General features: G+C 40.9%; 1 protein-coding gene across 1 annotated transcript in view; it reads left to right on the top strand.

Annotated features, from left to right (window-relative positions):
• The window catches only part of LOC146311545 (uncharacterized), a 40,771-nt gene extending 18,322 nt beyond the window's left edge, over positions 1-22,449 (top strand). The window contains exons 3-4 of the mRNA XM_084741507.1: positions 21,887-21,980; positions 22,355-22,449. Coding sequence (XP_084597633.1) covers positions 21,887-21,980; positions 22,355-22,449 — 189 coding nt within the window. The remainder of the gene's footprint in view (positions 1-21,886; positions 21,981-22,354) is intronic.
• The last annotated feature ends 4,977 nt before the right edge of the window (positions 22,450-27,426 follow it).

The following is a 27,426-nucleotide window of genomic DNA, read 5'->3' as shown; positions in this document are numbered from 1 at the left end:
TGTCTTCCAGAGAAAAGGGGAATTGGACCTCAATCAAAATGACTAATGACTTAATTTCAGAGGCTTTTACAAAACACTGTCTGCTCTAATCAACCACCAATGACCTGCTGCTGTCTGTTGATGCTAAAGACCGTGCAAAATTAATGCTCTTTGACCTCGGTGCCGCCTTCAACATGGTAGAATGCCATGAACAATGGGTCATCATCTGATACCCCTTATTGACCAACAAGAACCTAGTGCCCGTTTGGAGCTGGTTCTACTTGCGAACCATCTAAGAACCGGCTTGCTTTCAGTCATCACACAACTCTACACGCCTCCGGTTTCCTAGAAACAGTGACTTCAAGCACTTCAAATCCCGTTCTGGCAGAGGTGGGCCGGTTCCACAAAGATAGACTTTGACTGTGGCGCAGATATAACAGATAGTCAGACTTCAGATAGATGTCAAACTTGCACAAAGCCGTTTAGTTCGACTAGCTTAAGTAGGACTACAGCACAATGAATTCTGGGTAAATTAAAATCTTTTACAAAGGAAAAAAATGTCTGACTGAGTCATGGCATCCAACTGCTCAGCTCCATTTACCCCAGCAGAAAAATATGTGTCTTTAAGAGGAATTCAACAGTTACAAGGACACAAGTTACAAGAAGATAGCAATGTTAGCAAACCATAAATTATGAACCTTTTTTTTCCTCTTTTTTGTTGTTGGGTGTGACTGATCAGTCGGTGGCTCTGATTGTTACCATGAACTTACCACCAGAACTAACGTTACTTTACTGAGCTCCAGTGTGAAAAATTACACCAAAGATTATTTCATGCATGCACAAAAACTACAACAAGAGAGCGAAGCTGGAAGTTGTTGCGTCTTTAAGTTGGGGTTCTGTTGTTCAAATGGCATTACATTTGGTGAAGAATGCATTCTGACTTGTTTAGGATTGTTTAGAATTTGAAACGTGACTCATAACTTACCTGTCTTGACTTGGGATTTGAGTGCAAAAATCAGAAGATGCAAAACAATCTCTCATCTCTGCTTTCAGGTGGTTAAACTGAAACTGTTAGAATTTTCTTTGTCATAGCCCCATTTATTTATGATATTTATGGTCTTCAAATAACTAATAATTTATTCATGTGCAAATTTTGGGAGAACTTTTAACTGCATGCTATTTTTTTTGCATCTCAGGAAGCACATAATCTAATTTGCACAGTAATTTTCCAGTGCTGTATCATTCTGGGGCACCAGTTCAATCTTAATTGCTTAATTCGACATTTTACCAACATTGTTTCTACAGGAACTGACTAGACAGCTTACATGTGGTGCAGAGTGAGCTGTTGAAAAGAACCACGTCTGCGGACAATTACACATGCAAGTTCTCTTAAATGAATTAACATCAAAGTAAGTACAGATGGAAGAAAACCCAACATACTCAGCACACCGCATACGAACACGAAAGCTCAGAGCACTGTGTGTTCTCAGTGGAGTGTGATGGATTGACTTTATTATATAACACAGGAAACAAACACAATTTCATTTTTAATCATGTGGTTCTACATACATGGAGAACAAGACCTTTCTGGAGAGAAAATTGTTTCATTCTTCACATACAATATGCCTGACCTGTTTTGAGATGCACACTCTTGGAAATAAAGATGATATGTAGAACCATAAAGGGTTCTCTAGCTTGACCTCATAGGAAAACCCTTTTTTGTTACTGGTTGCACAAGAAAGAGTTTTCCCTAGAACCCAGTGTAAAGGGTTACACCAAGAACTATCCGTGAGAGCCCCCCCCCCCCATGGTATAATGGTTCAACTCAGAACCTTCTCTAAAGGTTCTATCCAGAACCTCTCTACTTTCTAAGGGTGCCAACAAGACCCAAGAGGTTCTATGGAGAGTGTTTTTATATTCCTTTAGTTTTATCTAGAAGCCAGTCAAGGGGTTCTGCAGAGAAGCTTTTTACATTCCAAGGGTTTTATCTGAGACAACTCAGGAGGGGTTCTATTGAGAACCTCTCAATATTCCAATGGTTTTATCAAGCACACACTCGGAGTTCTACATTAAGCCTTTTTATATTCCAAGGATTTTATCTTGAAAACACTGAGGGGTTTCTGCTGAAAAACTTTTGGAAATGTCAAGGGCTTTATCTAGAACCCAGACAATGGGTTCAACTGACAACCTTTTCAAATTTAATGTGTTTTATCTAGAACCCACCCAGGGCATTCTACCAAGAACCCTTTTATATTTTATAGTACAAAAAACCTTCACAAACGCTTGATCAAAGAGTTCTTGGGTTTCAACAGAACTCTTTCTTCTAAAACTTCTCTGGATGAAAACAGTTCTTAATGGAACCCCTTAGTCTTACAAAGAATGTTCTTCAGAAGCAAATGGTGCTGAGTAGAACCTCAGCCCTTTAGGAAGAACCCTTTAGGAACCCTCATTTCTAAGAGTGCAGCTGTTTTATCTGCAGCGTAGGTCTCTCAGTATGGAGGGACAATCTCTGGTTTCATTAAAGCAGGACTCGTATGTGGCCTATAAACATATTATAAAGGAAGTGCAGCAGTGCATCAACCCATTTGCACCAATGACAGCAATTTAATAGCTCTTTGCAGAAGCGGAATGAGAACAAAAATAGAGAAAAAAAAAACAAGTCAATCCTACAGTTTAATGTATGGCTCTGTGGCACTGACACATTCAGATTTGAAAATTCATTTGCATGTTCTTGTAGCAGGGAGGGATTCTCATATTCAGATGTTCACAACGTGCTAACACACTCGTCCACGGCTTGTTGCTGTAACCGCGTCAGGCTCTGGCCGTTATTAATCTTTGAATGTTCGCCTGGATAAACAGTAGATGCAGACTCCCGGGCTTGTGTTCGCCGGTCAGGCGGTGCTTGGAAAATCCAAGGTTGTATTATTTAAGCGCCTCAGCTCTGAGATCCAGCGTGCACACACAGCAGCAGACGCTCTGATGCATCTGAATGATTCATTTGTTGTTTGAAGGCTGTAGCTTCTCTGTTGCTTCAAAACAACATATACAGAATATACAGTACAGCAAACTATACATGTCTGCAGATGCTCTACAGTACACTCCTAGGAGTAAGGGTTCTAAAAGGGTTCTTCCTGAAGGTCTGAGGTTCTACTCAGAACCATTTGCTTCTGACAAACCCTTTTACGCGGTATGGGTTTGTCAAGGATTCTTTGTAAGTGTAGAGATTCTATTACCCTTTTCATCCAAAGAATCCTTTCTGGAGGTTCAAGGATTGTTGAATTTTTTTAGAACACTTTAGTCCAGGGTTCTTTGTATCATAATATAAAAAGGTTTTCAGTAGAACCCCCTGGGTGAGTTCTAGTTGAAACTATATATGAATATGAAAAGATGCTCAGTGGAACACCCTGAGTGTGTTCCCATGGTTTCTTGGCAGAACCCGCCTGAGGGGCTGAGGTTCTATGTAGAACCATTTTCTTTGGAATAGGTCTTTGGATGAAAAAGGTAGTAGAACCTTTAAGCTTACAAAGAACCCGTGACAAAGAACTAAATAAAGAGATCCACAAGGATTGTTGAAATTCTTGAGAAATATAATAAAAGGTTCTTGGAAGAACCCCCTGAGTGTGTTCTTCTTGGAATAAAAAAAGCTCTCAGCAGAGTCCCCTGCATGGGTTCTAGATCAAACCCTTGGAGGAACCCCCTTTGTGGGTTCTAGATAAAACCTTATTAAACTAAACCCACTGAGTGTGTTCCTACTGGAATAAATAAAAGCTTCTACGCACAACCTCCTGGGTGGGTTCTAGATAACACTCTTGGAATATAAGAGTACATGGTTAAACCTAGATGGTTCTAGATGAAACCTTTGGACTATAAAAATGTTTGTGGTGAAACCCACCACCCATATGTTGTTCTGGGTGAAACTTTTCACAGATAGTTCCAAGTGTGAAGATGGGTTCATAAAAAAAAGAAGTTCATAAATACAAAGTTTTATTGTAAAAAGCCACCCCCATATTTTATTAAATGTAATTGCCATTTAGTTTCATTTAATTGTAATTTTATTTCATTATAGCAATATAAAACACAATGTTAAAAAGATAAAATGCCCTGCCTGCCAAAATCCTGCATAACAAACAGTGCATCTGAGAATAGGTGTTGTTGCTCCTTTTCGACACAAGAGGGAGCATCCCCTAAAGTGAGCACCTCTGCTAAATGTAAATAAGGGCACTTCGTGCTGAGTCCGACAGAGGTGTGTCAGAATGTAATATATTGTTTCATCTGTGTATTTGCAGGTAAGCAAACTGGGTAATAAGTGGACAGAGGTGCACAGGGGGTTATAGAGAGTTGGGAAAGTTGGCCGTTCATTCCCGCTGTGTATTTGAAATGTAACTGGAGCGTTTGTATGTTAAGTTAGCAGCTAAGCTATTTTTCGGTTTAGATGTAGCGGCTATGCTAACTTTGACTGTAACGTGTAGCAACCCCAGCATGTATTAAAACAAGTGTGTGCTTTTATCGCTTGTACCCATTTGAAAAAACAGTAATGTTGAAGCAGGGAGCTGCAGTGACATTTTGTTTACTTGTGTGTTTTGTTGTGTTGCATTTGTGAGAAACTAATTTTGTTTATATAGCAAAATGTAAATAAGGGCACTTCGTGCTGAGTCCGACAGAGGTGTGTCAGAATGTAATCTATTGTTTCATCTGTGTATTTGCAGCTGGAATGACAGTAAAGAAAGAAAATAGAAAAAAACCACACTGACTCTTTATTCAAGTGTGCAACACAAGTACAAATTTTTATATGTTGAGGCCTACATAGAACACTCTGAAAGTGCTCCAAAAAAAAAAACACCAGAAAACACTGAGAAAAGGCTCTGCCAGGAACCAAAAAGAGCCAACCAGACAAGCCGAAGAACCCTTTATGGTTCTACTTGGCACCATTTTTTCTAAGAGTGTAGGAGTGTTGGACTGCTGTAGGGATATCTTCTAGCCATCTAATTCTGCATGCACACACAGAACTGCTGATCCCACCTTTCTCGTTCAGTCACCAGCAAATCACAGTTTTAAAATGTCAAAGGGCTGTTATCGAATTCAAACGTGGAGCGTTTTAAATCCCTCAACTTTAACAAGCTGATTACTGGTGTCATTTGTGCCCTGTATAATTACCTCCCTGTCAAACACCCTACTCTCTCCCTCACATTGCTCTTTTATTATTATGTTGTGTTTTCATCTATTCCTCTCACACAAGCTTGGCATGGCCTTATGAAAGATTAAGGCCAAAATAATTCCTCGGTCTACCGACTTTGCAAATTGGTCGTGTCACTGAGCACTTAGATGCTCCTGAGTCAGCAGAAGGCTATGTGGTAAGAGGCGCCTTCTAACCTGTGTAACCCAGATTTCCAATTATGAGCCAGTGTTACCCTCTTAGTGCTGGAAGTGCTGGGTGGGTTGGAAATTGTACCTTTTGCGGTGCCGATGTTGCTTGGTCTTGTCCATCCATCCATTTATTTTGGCTTTGCTGGGGTCTGGTCTCTCGTCACATCCAGCTAGGCAGGGTAATCCAGATGTACCTCTCCCCAGCGACATTTTCCAGTGTTTCCAGGCCAAATGAGATGTGTAAATCCCTTTCAGCAAGCTCAGGCTCTCTCACATTTGGAAATACCCAAAAACCTCCAAAGGAGGCCGCCCAAGAGACATCCTAATCAAATGGCTAAAACACCTCAACTGGCACCTTTTGACTTTACGGAGCAGCGACTCTACCCCGAGCTTCCTCTGCATATTTTTTCGATCCTTTACCTTGCAATACAGTCAAATTCATTAGAATCCATTTTGCCAGGCTAGTTATCTGATCAGCTGCACCACTTTTGGTGTGGACACAAACAGCATCCTAGGAGGGACTACCAGCAGCTATGGGCTTTTGTGTAATGACCACAAGAAGAGTCCATGGAGGCAACTTGTCTTGAACAAACAACAGCAGCTCATGAAGAGGTTAGAGCAGATACTGTGACAGCATCACTTATATCAGAACTGGAGAGTATTTCTTCATTGAAAGAAGAGCAAAGAATGGCACTGAAGGCTTTTCTCTGTCAAAAAACATGATTCTGCTCTTCCCCCAACCATTTTCGGCAAGAGTTTGATTTACCAATTGGCTTCGCTGGTGAAGTTACCCCATGTTAGATGTGACAGACAGATCAATCACCTATCAAGAATGTTTTGAAATTGCCTGCCCTTTTCCAAACAGTTTTTAAGAATGACTTCTCAGATGGTTCTGTGTAACAACTCATTAGGCGTATCAAGTTATTAGCTCCTCAACTTACGAAGGAAACTCAGTTTGGTCTCTTGAAACCAATACCTCATTGTTTTGGTCACCACTCAAAGCTCATGACCACAGGTGAAGGTTGGAACATCCACCGACTGGTAAAGCTTTACCTTCTGGCTCAGCTCCTGTTTCACCAAAACAGTCCAGTACAATGCCGACATTACAGCTGGTGCCGCAACAATCCGACCTGTCCATCTCATGCTCCATTTTACTTTTACTCATGAAAAAGACCCAAGATACTTAGATACAGATACTTCTCCGTCACATGGGGCAAGACCTTGCTTCCACTTGGTCTTGTGTTCACTCTAAACCTGAGCTACCCTCCAGAGCTCAAGTCCAGCCTCGATGCTCTTTAGAAGATCATTACAGAATGAGATGGAAACAAACTATCCACAAAAGCACAAGCTCTCAAAACATGCTGTTCCCATTTGTCACTTAATTAGAGAATCATTACTGTTGCTAACCAACTCATCTTCACCTGAGGAAAAACACCTGTACCTGTGATGGCTTCATACATCCATCCTATGCAATAAATAACAGGATTTTAAAGAAGTCATGATGCTTAAATAGTCCAAGAACATACACTGAGTCTTTACTTCTTTTACATTTTTCATACAAATGACTGTCTTTGAGGTGGTTTTCACACCTAAAGTTCATTTGTTTTGGTCCAAATTTGCATACTAGTTGCCACTTTGTTGCATTTTTTATTTAGTCCAGTCAATGTTCACACAGTCCTGTGTTTAGTGAACCGACATTTGTAAACAAATGACACACAAGTTAAACTACAAGCAAATTACAAATGCAACATTTAGTAGTGCAAATGTTAAAGAGGAATATGAAATATTTGCAGCAGAATAAAAGACATGACACCCATTTCCCAATAGCATCTTAGAGTTCAGATCTTATTCTGTTTTTAGGGAAGCAGTGTTCTGTATTGTGTATGAGTTCCTCATAAAAAATTGAGACAGAAACTGAATTTTTCATTTTTGTGCTATTTACAAACAATTGCCAGTGTAAAACACTGATACACTATCATTGCCTATTTTGGGAAACAGAATATTATCACAACATCTACTGTTTGTTTTGTGTTTCCACCCTTGACACCAACCAGGCTGTAGACTTTGTTGAAACTGTTGAAAGTTTTCAGTTACTTTTCACTGTAAACATTTAAAATATGTTTGTAAAAATGTTCCAGGGTAATATGAGTACAAAAACAGGCCCCAAACAGCATCTTAGACTTCAGATCATATTAGATGGTCTTTCTTCAGTGTGAAGTATTAAGATTAATTTTGTTGGTGTTTTCAAAAGTCAGGGAGGCAGTGTGCTGTACTTTTGTTTTTTGTAATAAGTTGAGAAAGAAATTGTTTAAAAAAAAAAAATGCGTTGTTTGCAAGCATCTGCCGGTGACATTGTGGAACCATTATTCTTCATTTTGGGAAATGCTGTTTTATTGCAACATCTACCATTTGTATTGTGTTTGGTTGGTGTCAAGGGTGACTTGAAATCAGAAAGTTTTAGCTGCTGTTCTGTAAACATTTCCTAAAGCCTGAGCAGTGACTGCAGATTGTTACCATCCAACAGAGATACAGGGTCCCCTGATTTAATTAGACAAAAACTTCTTTGTGCATCAGTCAATCTTACAATTAAATATGGAGGGCCTTAGATAATATAGTCTGTCTCTTGTATTAGTTTTTGTGACTATAATTTCATGTTTCATGAATATTGTTTCTTGTCCTTATGTTTGTCATGATGTTGTAAATCCAGCTGCTATGATGCAAGACAAATTTCAGACTTGTTCTGACAATAAAAGAATTAATCAATCAATCATTTTAAAAATGTTTACACTTTACAGTTATTCCTTGAATTAACTTACTTAAATAATGGTGAATATTTCTATGTAATTAAATGGCTCTCTTTCAGCTTTAAGAAATTCTGTTGTACAAACTTGATTTACTTGGATTGGATCAAACCTAACAAATGAACTTGATGTAACCCAAGTGTTATGGCTTCATGTTTGACACCAGCCAGGCTGTGTGTTGCAACTTAGTGAATTTAGACTGTTTTACATGAACAGTAACTGAAATTTAACACTTAAACATTATTCTTTCGATGCACTTAATTAAATAATAGAAATTATTTCTATGCAATCAAATGGCTCTCTTTCTGCATTAAGAAATTCTGTTGTGTGAACTCTGTTTACTTGGAATGGATCAATTTAATTTACTAGTGTAGTTCTTACTGCTGAAAAATTAGTAGTGAAATCTTATTCAATTAAGTTGGATTCAGTCCTAATAAATAAGTTGAATCAACCCTAATAACTGAAGTTGATCCAACTCAAGTACCATTAAGCCGAACCAACAAGATTGCTTAAAGATCATGTAAAGCAACAATAAACGTGTTCTGAGTTTGTCACACCATAGGAATGACCTATGAACCACCCTGCCAAATCTGAATGATTAAAAATATTGTAAAGTATATAAAATTAAGTCTCAAAATCATGCAAAAATTAGCAGTTTTCTCTGCTTTGAATTCGCAGTTCAGTACTACATAGTTCTCAGTCTTTTCACATGTTTTCAGCAACTATTTTCCAACATTTATCAGGTGTTCAGAAGAAAAACTCCATGATTTGAGTTCATTCAAGGAGTTATCTTTTTGAGTGATTTGTAGTCCTTGAGGTACACACAGTATCGGCTCAGTTGGACTTAATGTTCGGTGGATTACTGGAAGGATTGCAGTTGTTTGTAGGAATGCTCAATATGAATGACCTTTTGTACCTTTTATAAAATTTAATAAGGAACTGTCAGTTCTTTAGACCAGTTGAGAAATTCTAGACTTAGAAAACCAAGATACAATAAATCCTGGAACATTTATCGAAATGCTGTCAGAGAAAGCAGCACTTTAGCCAAATTGATTGGACCGGTTTTTGTGTTCTACACTTTTTCCCTCCATTAGCTTCCACATGAAAAAAAGAGAGATAGTATAGTACACAAATACCACAATCATTACAGAAACATTGGTTCAAGGTGCCCCCAGGGGAAACAGTATCTACGTATGGAGTACACTGTTGAAGCAAAGATATTGATGTTGAATGTACTGTATGTTGCTGAGGCCTGCAGACTGAGGAATACTGCAGGTTCAACATGAAAGTTGAGTCATCCACAGCTGCAACCTGCATCACTTCATAAAAAATGAACCAAAACATCTTTCTTATATCAGTTCTGAACAATTTCCAAAGCTGTCTGCTCTTGGATATTGTGACAATTTCCTGCTCCTTTGGATTGACGCTGCAGAGTCACAGTCCATCAAATGCTTCCCGGGCTGCTGTGCCGTGCATCTGCCCTGATTACCGCAGGGGATTTGAAATACGGCAAAAACAAAATTACAGACATGTTTATAGGATTTCCACTGGTTTGGAAAATATATTTGCTGTATTTCTTTTTACTTTATTCTGCAGAGTAGAAGTTGAGCTTTTTTGTTTTTTTCTTTCACTCCTTGCTGATGTAACTCTGTACAACTTTCATATTCTCATTGATGGACAGTGATGCTATGTGTGTGTACTGGAAAAAAATCATTAAAACATAATTAATGTGAAATCTGGCTGACTTTTTTTCTTTAATAGAAAAGGCTACTTTGAAGGACCAGTGTCTTGTCTCAGTCTCCCCTTCATAGATACTACATTGGCCATGAAACTTGTGAAAAACGTGAAAGGAACTCTCTAGAGCCATTGTTTTGGGCTTCTGTAGAAACATGGTGGTGCAATGTGGCTGAAAAATCCCTGTAAATCTCACCCACTGGACCTTTACCTTATTCAACAGAAAGGTAAATTGTTGACATGCATATCAGTGCAATAATCGTCAAAGAAGTTTGGAATGATCTTAACGCCTTTAATCCCAATAGTGCCCTGTGGGAATATGTAGACCAATTTGAACATATTTCTCCAAAGCAGTCATCAGATTTCTTATGTATCCCAACCCAGTTACTACCACATTTACATCTCTTTTACTAGTAGTCCCTGACATACAACTAAAATGCTCTATCACATGGTTTCTTAAAGTGTGACCTGTGGGCCAATGGCATTCAGATAAGGTGGGGGTAGGGTCTGATCCAGGTAACCGGCATAAGGTTTCATCCAGGTAACCAGGGGTAGGGCCTTACCCAGGTAACTGAGGGTATGGTCGTATCCAAGTTTCTGAAACTGGGTTAAGGTCATATCCAGGTAACCAGGGTAACGTCTCATCCAGGTTTCTGAAACCAGGGGTAAGGTCTTATCCAGGTACCCTGGGGTAAGATCTTGTCTAGGTTTCTGAACCTGGGGTAAGGTCTAATCCAGGTAACTGAAACCCAGATTAGCTGTTTGCATGTACATTTATATGCCGGATACTCCAAAAACCCATATAACTCATAATCAGGAGTATGCTCGTGTGCATGTAAACACACTCAGAGCCACACTCAAAGTGTAAGGTGACAGGGTTTTAATTTATTCAAGGCATGTACAAATCTGGAGGATTATTTCCAGCACCTTGTTGAATCTATGTGTACAAGTATGTGCATACCTAAATACACTGTATTATCCCATCGGTCACTATTGTTGCCATCAACATATTTACTCATTCTGTGACCACACTGAACAAAGTTGAATAATTGCAAGTGTATATATCAACAGTAGACACCTTACAGATGATTTGTACCAAAAATCTTTGTCATATCTTTATGTTAACATACTTTCATAACTTCTATTTTCAAGCTTCTCCTTCAGGTGATGCATCCATGAAATAAACAGCAATTTACACTAAACATGTGACACTGCACATATTTAACAGAGACAGTTTAGTTATAAGGCTCTAAAAATGTTAGTGTACAATGTATCAATGCATTTTCAGCAAATACTGAAATAATAAACAACTTTTTTACATTCACTAATGTGGGATTAAATGGGTTAATGAGGCACTAAAGGCTATTATAATCACATTATGTTACAAACTAAGTCACATATTAAATAACCATGACAACTGGCATAATTACAGATGTCTTTGCCTAATCTAGTCTACATGAATTGTAAAATTCTGTGCCCAAATGCTGTGCATCAGATGCCCTTCATAACCACGTTGGAAAAAGTCTTTAGAAGGGTTTGGGAAAATAGCATTTTCATGCTAGGCCTACTTTGAGCAAAATTTGACGGTTCTGATTCAAAAATATAAGTGTCACATGTCAGGAATTGCAGGATTGGACCTGGATGCGAAGACACAGGCAGCAGGATGATTTCTTCACTCCTCTCTGACAGTAAACTGAATAATCTTGAGTTTGTGAACAAAACAAGACATTTGAGGACGTCATATTGAGCTTTGATCAACATTTTTCACCTTTTTCTGACATCTCATGGACCAAACAACTAACCGATTAATTGAGAAAATAATTGAGAGATTAATCAATGAGGAAAATAATCAAAAACACTATATTAGGCTAAGCAGTTTCACCATATTGTTTATTCTAGGTAATCCAAAAGTAACAGAAAGCAATCAGGCTACATTACTTTAATGTTGTGATACTTGGATTATGCTACTGACTATAGTTTTTAATATAGAATATTTTTAATGTGACCCTCCCAACCCTGATAAACATGTTATTGATTAAAGGAGCTAAGACAAGAAATAGATAAATAAATAAATAACACAGAGAAATTAACCTGGAATTGAATACCTGAGGGGGTAAATCAGATCTTTATGCTGTAGAAATGCCTCTCACATGAGTTTATATGCTCATTTTGTCATGCAAAGCAAAGAGGCAATCGAAGCAAAACCTTCCCCTTTCAACTATATATTCTGTATGTCTCCATGTTATTTCCTACTGCATGTCTTTTCACATTATCTGCTACATGTTCTGGGAATCATTATGCAGTCGAGTGTTTCATTTGTTTTTTTCCAGGATCTAAACCCAAGAAGGTCAAAAAAAAATTGCCTGCTAATTGTTGTGCCTGGTGAATGGCAGCAAAGGTTAACGAAACCAGAAAACAAACATCACGCTCCATTTCCTAACATCTCTCCCCTGGTAGCCTGCAGGCTCTTCCTCTCTGTTTCCTACAAGACGCAGATTGGCATAAACAGCTCTGAACTGTAACAAAGCCTGTTATGCATTCCACAATCTCGTGTTGATGTTAGTCCATGCTTCTGCCACACTCCACTGACTACAAAATTGGAGCATGAACTGAAAAATTGCTTTGGGTACAGAGAAGTATGCAAGAAAAAGGGGGGGAGGGGAGGGGGGCTTGGGATTTGTGTGTGGTCCGATGTTTTATTCAAGCCGGAGTCAAATTGGTGGTGAGATATGACGGCCTGTGTTGTTTACAAATCTTTTTCAATTTGTTAAGCTCAAAAAGAGCATGTCAACGCGTCGGCTGCTTGTCTGCCGGCTGAAATGGCTCTGACAGGAATTTGGATTGGATGAGGGACTCTGACACAAGCCAGATGTAGAAATCTACAGTTGTCAGCCATGGTGGACATAATACACCTGAGTCAATCTATAGACCCACCTCTGAAATGTTATTAGACCAGGCTACAACTGAAAACTACTGTTTCCTAAATAGAGTATGCTCTTGACCCTTTAGACCTCAGTAGAATTCTATAATGTTGCTGCAGTTTACTGAAAATCTTTTCAAGAACACAGCACTGGTATAGACAGCTTTGGAGAGTAATGGATGACATGGAACAGGATTATGTAATCTGGATAGAAAAAATGTAACTGTATTCCATTAGTTACAGGTATAAAAAGATGGAATCAGATTACAAATTTAGTAAAAATGGAGGATTGCAATTTTAAAATGAAGAATGATATCCTACCATGCTCGGTGCGCACACAGCTGCCAACTCATTATCATGGCCTCTAGTGAAAAAATGCTTCACTAGGTGGAAATTTCACCATTTATTCATTGTCTTTAAACCAGTCAATCGATCAATAAATTGCACGCAACAAAGGAAGGAACAGCTGGACGAACTAATAAACCAAACAATGAACATAAAACATATCGGGCCCTATCTTACGCTGATCTGAAGCACAAGACGAGGCGCAGTGGATTTAATTTATTCAAGGTGTATCCAAATCCACCTTTGCCAGCTTGTGCCAGGGACACAGGGGTATCCTGCCCTGCCCCGCCCCATCCCGCGCACAGCGGGATACACCTATCAGCTGCGCCCAAGTACCTTGATTAATTCACAGGCCAGTTTAGGCCGAACACGCAACTAACCAATCAGAAAGTCAGTTCATTGCTGATAGAAAATATGTTCAAAGGATATTTTACTGATCCACTCTGCTGTGTGAAGACTGAACATAAATGAAGGTGTTTTGAGACGTCTGTGTGCCCTTGCTAAATGCGCCAGGTGATATCTTGTGCAGACAGACCACTATCTTGTTGCGCAACAGACTTTGCACTTCAACCAGGTTTTTAGCCTGTCTGAGGTGCATGTGGTTTTTCCTCCAATGCGCCGAACACAAGATTGCAAATGTGCGGGGCCACACCTTTGTTTTGCCTTCCATTTTAGACCACCAGCCCACGGCCGCACAGACCAGATGCAACTGCATTTGCTAACTTGCAGACGTTGCAAAAATGGCAACTGCGCCAGTGTAAGATAGCAAAACCATCTGCACCACCAGTGCAGTGGCTTTGCAAGATAGGGCCCGTAGAACTTCACTTATATTATTAATTGACCATTAAATTAGTTTGCATCTATTTTGATGATTAATTAATTGCTTTGACTATGTTTTTAATGAAAAAAAAGCCCAAATTTTCTGATTTCAGCTTCTTAAATGCGAATATTGTCTGGTTTCTTTACTCCTCTACTGTCATTGAACTAATTCTCCTGTATGGTAGAGAGATGTGGTGTCCTCCTTCTCAAAAGAATTCGGCCCAATTGGACCAACCCTCAGTAGAAATTGTGCATTTAGAGTTCTGAAAAGGCATCTTGCAGGTGCACAGAAAAACAACAAAACAACACCTGCAAAGCTGAATCAGGCCAAAACCCATTATGCATCAAAATTCAAAAACGAGCAATCAAATACTGGCTTCATCTCAGAAACAGTGACCCTCACTCTTATCAGTCTGCCGTCCAGCCCTGCAATGCCAAGAGCTGAGCAAAGAAAAGGTTCCTCTCGCTCAGCTGGTCCCAACGTTCTAACCCTGTTCTGCATCAGAACCAGACTGAGAACAACTTATCAGTTCGAGTCAACTCATTTATCACAAACTGTGTCACCAATTGGAACACACAAACAAAAGCACAAAGCAAAATGCAGCGCTATCTGGTCCTAAAGAGACAGAACATTGTGGTGGATTATCTGACCACAGTGACTGACGGTAAACAAAGAACCGTGTGAACTCAGCCGGGCCATCGAGACGGGCCGATACAAAAAAACATGGCTCCCCAAAGAGGAGCGCTTCTGCCAGCTGTGCAAAGAAGACAAAGTAAAGACAGAGCTGTACTTTCTCACAGAATGTGCCGAAATCCAGGCAATCCTAATTAAATATTTCCCCAAATCCAAACACAAACATCCTGAACTTGACCAACCAACTAATATAAAAGAAACTCCCAAGCTTGTTGGGAGAACACAAACAAAGAGAGCTGCAACTTAGTGGCAGAAAATGTTTTCACCTGCCACACTTTGAGGAACAGTGAGGGAGATTAAAAAAACGAAATTCTGATAAAGAAAATCACAATTATGAGACAAAATGTCAATATATTGTCAAAATTATGATTTAAAAAAAAGTCCTAAATATGAGATTAAAAGTCAAAATTAGAAGATGAAGTGATAAATACTATTTTTCATTTTAAACAACTATTAAACATTACAAACCACATGGGTGAGTACACCACAGAAAACAACATACTGTGGCGCATAACATACCTGAAATGATGATAAAAAGTCATAATTATGACATAAAAAGTCAAAATTATGAGATAGAAACATCAGTTATTAAATAACATGTCAAAATGAAGATGAAATGTCAAAATTAAAAGATAAAAAGTCAAAATTATGAGATAAAGAAGTTGAGGAAATAAGCGACTTTAAGAAATGGTTTTATTAAAGCTCTCGCCTTCTGATCAGGTTCCTATACAGGTGCTTTAAGTACACAGGTGCTAATAGCATACTTTCATAATAGCCTCCTTTTATGGCACATAAAGGCCGCTGTTACCACCTGTGTATTCTTTTTAATTTATTCAAGGTGTGTCCAAATCCTTCTTTCCAATCATGCACCACGAGCGCACAGGGGACACGCAGTGACACACACTAGTGCCTTTATTATTGACTAAAAAAAACTTTACATGAAAAGTGAAGACGTGTGTGTGTGTGTGTGTGTGTGTGTGTGTGTGTGTGTGTGTGTGTGTGTACGCCTCAGCCAACACACCGGTTGCTGCTTTGTGCAGACAGACCTACCACACCACAGACTTTAAACTTTGATCAGGTTACAGCAGGTCTGTGGTGCAAAGTGGTTTTGACCACAATGAGCTGTGCACAAGATACCAAACACACCTGGCCACACCTTCAGTATTAGACCTCCCACCCATGGGCGCACCTGCACACCTACGCCGGTGTAAGATCACACTCCCACCTGTGTCACCTGCGCCAATCGCTGTGCACCGGGTCCAAGTAGTTTTAAAACTCCATTGATAAGATGTTTTTTTTGTTGTTTTTTATTTTTCCATTACCCCACAGTGAACACTATGGAAGCCCATTCCTGCCAGTGAAAGAAGGAATATTTAAAAAATCATGGTAAATCATAATTATAAGATTAAAGAAGTCAGAATTAGGAGATGAAAAACTAAAATTATGATAACAAGTAAGTCAAAATTAATATATATGTATATATATATATATATATATATATATATATATTTTTTTTTTTTTTTTTTTTTTTTTACTGATATTAAAACACATAAAACCAACTTCAGAAAAATGCTGCTTAATGTAAGAAAACTAATATGCAACCAAAAATGGTATTTGCATGACGTCAACATCTTTTCCTTGGCAAAAAGGAAAGTAGGAGTAAATGTAAATCTGAATTGCTTGCATCTTAAAACTGGTGTAAAAAAAAAAAAAAACATGAGAAAAAGAAAAAAGTATATTGAGTGTAGCAGTGGAGAAATGGGACGACAGATGGAGCTTTGGGAAGCCATTACTTGTTTACTTATTAATGGAATTTGAAATGAGTCTCAAAAACTCAAAGGTGATTAATGGTGTTAATTCAGTCAGTAGGCTTTAGTTGGGTGATCAATATCATTTATAGCAGCATGGACAGGCTCAGAGGGGAACACAGTCAGCAGTTTTTAAATATTGCACATGATTGTCTTTACTGTGAGTAATCTATTCACGAGTATTTATTGTGGGATTGATGAAAACATTAGTATTCCCTCAGACACACAACATCAGGAGGATGGGTGAGGAGGCTATTGGAGAAGTCTGCTGATGTTTCATAATTGATGGGAATGGTTAAAAAATTAAATCAGAAAGAACGGCCCTGGAGAAGGTTTCGACTCGGTGATCAATTTGCCCCTGAAGAACCCAGATCTATGTGGTCTTTTACTGAAGTGACACCACTTGAATCATAATAGTTTCACTTGACTGTGGCAGGGAGCAGCAGCTGGTTCAGAGGTGAAGAACTACATTTACTCATACTGTAGTGAAGTACAGTTTTTACACAGTGTCCTTATTGTTTCTGTTTCTTTTCCATTCTACTGAATACTTAAACTCTGCCAGATGTCATTGGTAAGCATTGTTCTTTCAGAATAAGATTTTACATACAAAGCAGGTGCTCAATTTATAAAATAAGCAGTATATTTAAACATAAAACTACAATGTGCATTAGACCTATACAGTACTTAGAATTAGTGAAAAGGTACTTCCACTTTGCCAGTCCATATAATGTACTATATATACAGTACTGTGCAAAAGTTTTAGGCAGCTGTGAAGAAATGTTGTAAAGTAAGAATGCTTTCAAAAATATCAAATGTAATTGTTTATTTTTATCAATTTACAAAATGCAAAGTGAGCAAACAGAAGAAAAATCTTCAAAAATCTTTTGAAAATCTTCAAAACGGCATCAATTCTTCTAGGTGCACTTGCAGACAGTTTTTGAAGGAACTCAGCAGGTAGGTTGTTCCAAACATCTTGGAGAACTAGCCACAGATGTTCTGTGGATGCAGGCTGCCTCAGATCCCTCTGTCTCCTCATCTAATCCCAGACAGACTCCATGATGTTGAGATCAGGGCTCTGCGGGGGTCATACCATCACTTCCAGGACTCACTGTTCTTCTTTACGCTGAATTTAGCTCCTAATGACATTGGCTGTATGTTTGGGGTCGTTGTTCTGCTGCAGAATAAATTTGGGGCCAATCAGACGCCTCCCTGGTATTGCATGATGGGTTAGTATGTGCCTGTATTTCTCAGCATTGAGGACACCATTAATCTTGACCAAATCCCCAACTCTGTTTACAGAAATGCAGCCCCAAACTTGCAAGGAACCTCCACCATGCTTCACTGTTGCCTGCAGATACTCATTATTGTACTGCTCTCCAGCCCTTCAGTGAACAAACTGCCCTCTGCTACAGAAAAATATTTAAAATTATGACTCATCAGTGCAGAACACCTGCTGCCATTTTTCTGCACCCCTGTTCCTCTGTTTTCATGTATAGTTGAGTCACTTGTTAAGCCGCCTTGTTTCCATGTCGGAGGTTTGGCTTTTTGGCCACAATTCCTCCATGATGACCAGACTCCTCTGGACAGTAGATGAGTGTACCACTGGAAGTGGTGATTTGAAACTATTTTTATATAACATAAAAAAATTATCCTTAAAAACATAGCAGAACTCTATTAAGGAAATGAAAGGTGACTTGTTAGTGTATTATAATGACGCAATTTGTGTGACTTTTTTGGTACACTCTTGCACACTTATTTAAATGTATAATTTTCATAACTGATAACAGAAAACTAGAAGGGCTCTCAGAGACCGCAGACATCTGCCAAGGCCAATAGTCCATTCATCTGTGATTTGCAAATCTGCAACAGCATACTTCACGGTCTGTATTATAGCTAGTTCTTGTGAAGCTTAAGGTTCAGCTGCCCGTCAGCATCAAATAACTGACTTAACCAAAACATATCAGAAAAATTAACTCTTGAACAAACATCAACATGATAAGAACTACCTACAATGACAGAGACCATCTTTGGGAAAAAATTTGATGTTTTATTTTGGCTCATGTCCTATCTGCAAACATGGACGGGGCAGAGTTTATGATCTAAACTGCAGCCAGCCACCAGGGGGCAGTTAAGATTGTCTGGCTTCCCTTTTTGGAACTTTCATATTGTCTGTACTATATATGTCAATAATGCATTGAGAGTTGAGTGCAGTTCAACCAATCTTCTTGTTTCACTTGTTTGATTAGTTTCAGGAAGTTTAAAGCCCCAAAGAGGCAAAGTATCCAGTCTTCACAAGAAAATTAGAGCAAAAAAAAAAAAAAGCATTTTTTTATTTGAAAATTAAAACAAAATATTTCTTGTCCTTTATCTTTGGAAGCCTCAGGGGGTCCAGAGTCCCACGTTGGGAACCACTGCATGGTAATATACTGTAGTTTAAAGTCATGCCTTCAACCAGAATAAATGAAGGTCACTTCAGATGCAAAGGCAGACTTTAAATGAACATGATCAGAGCTGTGATAAGACTGATAGAGTGTGTGTAGCTGTTTCTCTGTGTATTGTCCTCCAGATTTCATTGATTGGTGAAGTCAAATGAATTGCCCCTGCCCTTGAACTGGCTGCAGTCTGAGGACTTTTTAAAAGAATGAAATTTGAAATATGGACTGAAGCCAAGATGAGCAACAGAAAAGCAAAGTGTCTCTCAGCATCTCTGTTTCCATGGCACCCAGCAGCTTTGTACATGCCTTTATCAGGACACATTTATAAACGTGCCCCAGGCTTTTTGTGGACTTTATTGAATTACAGTATGCATGTGTTTGTTATGCATGTGCCATGGTTTTCCTTGGCTTAGATAAAATATAGAGCAGATATTAAAAAAATGTCCATGATGCATGGTTGGTTGAGACTCAAGATAAACGCCTTCTGGCAGTCAACTCTGATAAAGAAGCAAAATAATAAAGGAGTCATGGAGCAGAGATATGGAGTGCCAGACACAGTACGTTACGTTGTTGCTTAGGCATCAACTCAAGCCCAGAGACGATGTCGCTACAATCCAAGGGCCACCTGCTGAAATTCAGACTCAGGCAGCACACGCAAAGGTTCCCCCTGGGCAGCTCATACAGTATCTATGAAGAAGGAGAGATGAAAGACTAGCAGGAAGCATTTTCCCACAGGGACAACAGAACAGGGGAAAGTTAGGGAAACAGAGGAGGAGGTACCTGAAGACTCGATGAGGCTCAGTCGATGTGTGCCAAAGGAATGATCTGTCTCTGGTAGACAGCTATCTCAAATGCACAAGGCAGTCAACACAAGGCAACATTTACTAATTGGCACAAAATGTTTGGATCTTCTTTCATTTGTATGTTTCAGCCAGATCACCGAGGTCCACCACCACTTTTCTTTCTGAATGTTCCTTATGTGTCCCAGTGTCTTCTGTTTTTATGCCTCTAAACAATGGAACTTTTTGCCTTTGGACATTAGATCAGTAAGCTTTCTTAGGCAAGTTAAGACTTATATTTTTAATCTGTCTTTTAACTGTTAATAAGGGGTAATGTTACAACCTTGGTCTTTTAAGCCTCGGTCATTGTTTTTCATTTCTCAGTGTTCCTTTTACTTAATTACTCTGACTTATTTTTATTGTTGCAATTTTATTCTTGCATATTACAAAATTCCCGAGTGTTGTTTTAATTTTGCTATGTGCAGCATGTGTGTATGAAAGGTGCTACATAAATAAAGCTGAGTTGAGTTACCCTTTTCAGCTCCATCACCTCAGCTGGTTCCTTCAAACGTGAAGGAGGACCAGTTCTACTCCGTACACCTGAACCCCTTGACGTGTCCGGCTTAAAAAAATCCTACCAACTGCCACCCCAGAAAGCTGACCTGTCCTTTTGTGTTTGTAGTCATTTTGCACACTGTTGTCTTGCTGTCTCATGTGTAACTCCATGCTGTATTTTGTTGATGGGGCAACCGAACAACATGGATTGACTGTTTGTACATCATGTGTAGCACATAGGGATTTGATTGGCTGTTTATGAGCCAGGGCAGGGCCATACATTGGTTTAGTCTGTTAAATGACTGGCTATTCGCATGTCACTCGTAGCTCACTCCATTATCAAGGGATATCGAACAGTTTGTCATACTACTTCCTCATTGCTATTGATGATGTGTCTATTGCCAATAGACAGACCTATATTATGGTTAATTTTCCTTAACAAAAACTATGAATAGGTCAAGGACCTTTTTTCCCATGACTAAGACAAGATGATGACGAGAATGACAGACATAGTTTAGTCAGTAGCCCCGTGATTCAAACCATGATGCTGTAGATACGCCTCTGTCAGTGTTTCACATGCAGGGTGGGTCAAGTCCTCTTTTTGTTTTTACTCCAGAGGAGGTTAAATAACAGTGGATGGTGCAACACAGCTAATAAGACCCTCCAGCCCTCCACCCCTTTAACAATCAGCACTGTCAAGATGGCTTGCTATTGGTCAGTGGAGCAAATGCAAATTTCAATTCAAAGTTCACAGAAGTTGAACTCTGACATTAAATGTAGCTGGTAGGTGACAGCATGTGTTTATGGGTGCTGAACATCACTATATTAAAGGGGGTTAACAGTACAGACAGGCAGCTTTTGTTTCAATCAATGTCAACCATGTACACTCCAAGTGTTTATTTGTTCTCAAAAACTTCTTTAAAACCAAACAGTGTTGATTTTCTATGTTAAGGCCATATATTTTAAAGAAATCACAGTGTATTGTGTTATTTTTTCCAATATATTTGATTTTATTTGTACTGCTCACAGTATGACAGTAAAGTTCCTATTTGGGCACTTTAGGGAGAAGCTGAACAAGCACAAGCACGGCTAAACTGCTCGTAAACACACACCGGAACACACACAGGAACCTTTTTATTTGTTGAAAAGGAAGCTCTCTTCAGTGCATAACAGTCTGAAAACACACACACACACACACACACACACCTGTTACCTTTGTCATCCAGCCTGAATGTGTATTGATCGGAAGCAGGGAGGTTCTGCAACGCACAAATAGAAAGCGAGCAATTGATTTTGTGCCTCTTGTTTGATGGAGCAATGTACATTAGAGACAGCTGAGAGGAAGGTGTTCAAATCAGAGGAGGAACTTAATAGGAGGACGGAGATAGTATCTGGTAAAAAAAAAAAAAGGACTGTCGCTGTGAAGTGAACTGTTAAAAGGTAATTTCTGTATTTTTAAACCTGGGCTGTATTTTATACATATTTTAGAGTGTAAATGATACAAAGGTGCAAAATGTTTTGGAAGTGGTTCAGTAGATCACCTCAGCCCTGAAACCAACTGCGATGGTTGCAACATCATCCTTCATTATGTACAGTATGTCTGTTTGTGTTTTTGTGTCACTTTGGTGTTCTTCTTTGGTCTGTGACCTTCAGCACAAGCTGGAGTGGTTTGCTGCCAGGTGTGAAGTGGCTGAGGTGAGGGTCAGCACCGCCAAAGTTCCCATGGATGGTGGATTTTTCTCTCTGGGTGGGAATTGAGTTGCTACCCCGTGCAAAGGAATTCAAGTATCTTGAGGTCCTGTCCACGAGTGATGGGAAGATGAGCGTGAGATCGACAGACAGAATGGTATTATGGACTACAGTATTACAGGCGCTGCACCAGGCCAAAGAGAGGGAAGAGGGAGCTGAGCCGAAAGACGAAGCTCTTGATTTACCAGTCCATCTCAGTTCCAGCCCTCACCTGTGGTCATGAGCTCTGCGTGATCATCAAAAGAATGAGATTGTGATTACAAGCGGTCAACGTGAGTTTCCTCCCTCTGGAAATGTTCTGGGCATGCCCATCTGGGAGAAGACCATCGGGTAGGCCCACAACTTGCTAAAGAGATCACATATCCCTTCTAGCCTGGGAACACCTCAGGATCCCCCAGGAGGAGCTGGAAAATGTTGCTGGGGAGAAGGACGTCTGGAATACCCTGCTCAGCCTGCTGCTACCATGACCCAACCCCTGATAGGAGGAAGAAAATGGATGGATGGATGGATGGATGGAGTTTGGATCAGAACTAATGTGTAGGCCCCATGCTGGATATTGAAGACCCTCCCCTTCCAGTGTGCCCCATCTTCCTTCTTAAAAATATGAATGTCAAGAGACAAGTTTTTATCCTGTTTGTTTTGTAATATCTTTTAAATGGACTGACATCATGGGTGTAATGGAATGAAATAATTATCCGTCTCTTGACTAACTGATCATATTTTTTCCAAAGTAACGTCCCATAATGGTCCACCAGAAGAGGAGGGACTTCAGTTCTCTATGGACATGTAATTCCTTGCTGTGCTGGGCTGACATGCAGAGTCAAACTCAGTCAAGCTTTGTGTGCAAGCATGTGTGTTAGGAAAAGGGGCTGAAAAAGATAGTTCATCCAAAAAGTCATTGTCTTCTCACCCTCGTGCTGATTAACGGTCGGGTTTAGTTTTTTTAGTCCACAAAACACAGCAATGGAAGTGAATGGTGACCAGTTTTCAAACGGAACAAATGAATGCTGTTCACTTGCACGTGCACACCGTCACATCACACACACCTAGTTCAGACGGTGTGCACATGAACAGTGGAGATTTAGGCTAAAAACACGGTGGAACTGAAAATGGTGCAAACAAGCTGACTTGAAAGATCTCAGTGTGTAGGTTTCAACAAGAAGGTTGTTCTTGTTTTCCGCGGACTTTGAAAACGTAGATAGCAGACGCTGTGATGCCACTTGAAGCAAACCACCAATGCAGAACTTAAACCAGCAGTACGCATCCGGTCAGTCAGACTACTCATTCTCTGCAAACTTATGTGAGGTTTACTCATTTATAATTTCCTAAAATCTTCTATTTATCCTGCTTACAACAGCCTGCTGTGACTTGTCTTTGTTGCATAACCTGAGTATCTACAGTAATTTACCTTTTTATTAAGACGTTTATGAAACTGACACTTCTTGCATTCATGTCCCCTTTTAGCATTTATGTACGAAGTCTTATAAACTGACCGTTCTTCCCATTTACATTAATCTAGTACCTAAACCATGCAACAGTAAGAAGCCAAAGTATCAAAGAAGAAATTATTCCTTTTATTGTCCTCTTCTCTCAGATATGAGACACTAGATTTAAATAGCTTTTAAATGTGAATTATTTGAAGATCAGTTCTTTTTAATTAGTGGTTTGATCAACCGCTTGGTCTCCGTTTTCCCTTCTTTATTGATGAAGACATTAATAATGCAGGTGCCGTCGCCTGCATGATTTGCACTGGGTAATCAAAGTCAGATAAATTAGATTGGAAAAGATCACTTTGAAGACAATATGTGAGAAGAAATGATCGATTCGGCCCACACCCAAACATAAATCTGTCAGTTGTATTTCTATCAGGACTGTGGTGAAACATATTACAGCTCTGGCAGCCTTGACACCAGTCCAACCAGCAGATAGAGTTCCTGCCAAGGGGGAGGATACAGATACAAATGTGTTTGACATTTTGTCAGTTATCGATTGTGGATTACGAGAGCAGAGCAGGAAATAGTCTTGGCAGGGTCTGATGTGGGGGGTGGAGGTGAGCCCTCTTCCACGTTGGTGGGGGGACACATGATGTCAGCGACCATCACCGCACAGTGTGGGCTGCACCGTGCGTCCACAGAGCTCATGGCCCAGTGCAGGCTGCCGGCTGAACACCAGAGTGTCAGAGAGAGTATCTCTGACTGAGGGAGGGAGGCAGTCAGAGGGGAGCAGCACACACTCAGCCTCAATCAATGACACAGACAGATCTTGTGTAATACGTTATGTTCGACAAAGTGGACAGAGATGGACTGCTGTATAAACAGACGCATGGGGACTGCAAGGGGGTGGGGATGAGGACAACAACAGCAGCAGTCTGAACATAAATAGAAATAATTTTGAGTACCTATTATTATTACTTCATGCTTCAAAAATTAAAAATCATTTTGCACAATATATTTTATTATTATAGTAAATTCTTTTTACAGAGTTGCAGTTTGTGGAGCCAGTTTTAGATTACTAATATACTACATGGGGTCTGTCAGAGATGAGACAGACTCCATGACACTTCCTTTAAAAAAACTGTAAGGAAGGGTTCTCTCTGCCTTAACTATAAGTGCACTTGTTAGTCAATTAAACTACTGTAGGGCTGTAGGTAAAGCAAGAGCACTGGGACAGCTTCCCGATTTAAAGTTCCCGATTTAAATTAAAGAGCAGCATACAGTATGTGTCCTGTATACAGAACCAGGCGCGGCTTCGTCATGTTACAGCTGCGCCACATCAGCCAGAGCTGATCGCAGCCATTCTACACAATGCTTGTGATTCCACCAGCAGCGCCTCAACGTGTCCCAGAAGCGGCTCTCCACTTCAGATACGCACCAAGCCTGTTTTTGACAGATGCCGTGTCAGTTAGCGCAGAGCAGATCAAATAGGCAGGAAGTCAGACACAGAAACTCGACTCGAGGTCCTGGTTGGTCCGCTCCGTCTGGCCGTTAGTCTGCGTATGGTACCCAGACGACAGACTGGCCAATGCCCCCAGAGCCTGGCAAAAGGCTCTCCAGACCTGGGAGGAGAACTGCGGGCCCCGGTCTGAGATGATGTCCTGCGGGATTCCATGGAGTCTGAACACGTGTTGAATGAGGAGTTTGGCAGTTTCTAGAGCTGAGGGGAGTTTAAGCAGAGGAACAAAATGCACTGCTTTGGAAAAACGATCTATTATGGTCAGTATTACTGAATTACCCTCCGAAGGTGGAAGTCCAGTGACGAAGTCCACAGCAATGTGAGACCAGGGACGATGAGGGATGGGCAAGGGACGTAGAAGGCCAGCAGGAGTCTGGTGGGAGGATTTGCTGCGGGCGCAGACGGAGCAGGCGGAGACGAACTCCTTGGTGTCCGCAGCCATGGTTGGCCACCAAAGAATGCGCTGGAGCAGGGAGAGGGTTCGATGAAAACCGGGATGACAGGCGACTTTGGAGGCGTGTCCCCACTGGAGTACAGGAGTCCTGGCAGAAGGCGGGACGAACATCCGATTGGGAGGATAGCTCTCAGGGATGTGTTGGTCTCGTTGAGCCTCCTGCACCACTTGCTCTATCTCCCACCGGGCTGCCCCCACCACGCAGGAGGATGGGAGGATGGTTTCCACCACCTTCTTCCACAGGAGGGGTGAACTGTCGGGACAAGGCGTCGGGCTTAATGTTCCTGGACCCGGGGCGGTAGGTGAGGGAGAACTGGAACCGGCCCAGAAACAAAGCCCATTGAGCCTGCCGGGAGTTTAGACGTCGGGCCGACCGTAGGTAGGATAGGTTCTTGTGGTCGGTCCAAACCACGAAGGGGTGTGTGGAACCCTCCAGCCTATGCCTCCATTCTTGGAGGGCTAGGACCACAGCCAGCAGCTCTCTGTTGCCAACATCGTAATTCCTCTCTGCCGGGGAGAGACGGCGAGAGAAAAAGGCACAGGGGTGCATCTTGTGGTCCTCCGGGGAGCACTGGGAGAGTACAGCTCCAACACTGGTGTCTGAGGCGTCGACTTCCGGTTGAATGCAGCGTCTGCTGCCTGGAACCACACAAGAGGGAGTTTACTAGAGGTGAGCTGAGTGAGTGGTGCTGCTGCTTGACTATAGTTCCGAATGAACCTTCTGTAAAAATTTGCGAAACCCAAAAATCACTGGAGGTGTTTTCTGGTGGCAGGGACAGGCCACTCGCTCACCACTCAAACCTTGGCGGGGTCCGCCTTCAGCTGTCCTTTCTCCACCACAAAACCCAGAAAGCTGATGGACGGAACATGAAACTCACATTTTTCTGTTTTCTAACAGTCTTCGAAGCACCAGTCTTACATGTTGGATATGCTCATCCAGGTCTCTGGAAAAAATCAAAATGTCATCCAAATATACGAACACGAACCTGTTGAGCATGTCCCTCAAAACATCATTAATTAGGGCCTGGAAGACGGCTGGAGCATTGGTTAGACCGAAGGGCATAACCAAGTACTCGAAATGTCCGAGGAGGGTGTTGAACACTGTCTTCCACTCATCCCCCTCCTTGATTCTAATGAGGTGATAGGCGTTACGGAGGTCTAATTTAGAGAAAATTGTGGACTGATAGATTCTGCCTTTGGTCCTCTGCATCAGAGGGAGTGGGCATTTATTTTTTATGGTGATGTCGTTTATCCCCCTGAAGTCAATGCAGGGGCTTAAGGTTTTATCTTTCTTCTCAACAAAGAAAAACCCTGCGCCCACTGGGAAGGAGGATGGGTGGATGAGGCCCGCCGCTAGTGAGTCTGTGATGTATTGTTCCATGGCCTCCTCCTCTGGTTTGGACAGACTGTACAGTTTTTGGGAAGAAAGGGGGGCGCCCGGGAGCAGCTCGATGGCACAGTCGTAGGGTCGATGTGGGGGGAGAGAGAGAGCCTTGTCTTTGCTGAAAACCTCCTGGAGGTAATGGTTTTCTGAGGGAATGGTCAATTGGTTTTTGCGGCTCAGGTGGCAACGGGGCACTAGGGGGACTGGCTGAGTGAAGGCAGTGTGAATGGCAAAAAATACTCCAATTGGTGATGGCAGATGCGGACCAGTCAATATGGGGGTTATGAAGTTTTAGCCACGGGAGACCCAGAACCAAAGGGGATGTGGGAGAGGGAATAATTAACAAAGAAATAGTTTCCAAATGGTTACCTGAGAGCTGCAGGGTCAGGGGAGCTGTACAGTGAGTGACACGAGCTAGTAACTGTCCACTCAAGGTGAGCATGTTCCTAGGCTCTGGGAGAGTCTCTGTGGGGAGATTAGCTTGGGAACACAGTTCAGAGTCAATGAAGTTGTCGTCTGCCCCACTATCAACCAGAACTTGCACAGGTAAAGAGTGGTGTGGAAATCGAAGCATACCGTCCAGAAGAATACGGGCGGAGGGTGTGGTGGAGGAGATAGTACGGCTCATCAGCGCTCCCCCGATGGCTGACGAGC

The sequence above is a fragment of the Lutjanus erythropterus genome, chromosome 17 (genome assembly GCF_056507025.1).
Source record: "Lutjanus erythropterus isolate fLutEry1 chromosome 17, fLutEry1.hap2, whole genome shotgun sequence".
NCBI classification, from domain to species: domain Eukaryota; kingdom Metazoa; phylum Chordata; class Actinopteri; order Lutjaniformes; family Lutjanidae; genus Lutjanus; species Lutjanus erythropterus.
This window is presented reverse-complemented; position numbering and strand designations above follow the sequence as displayed.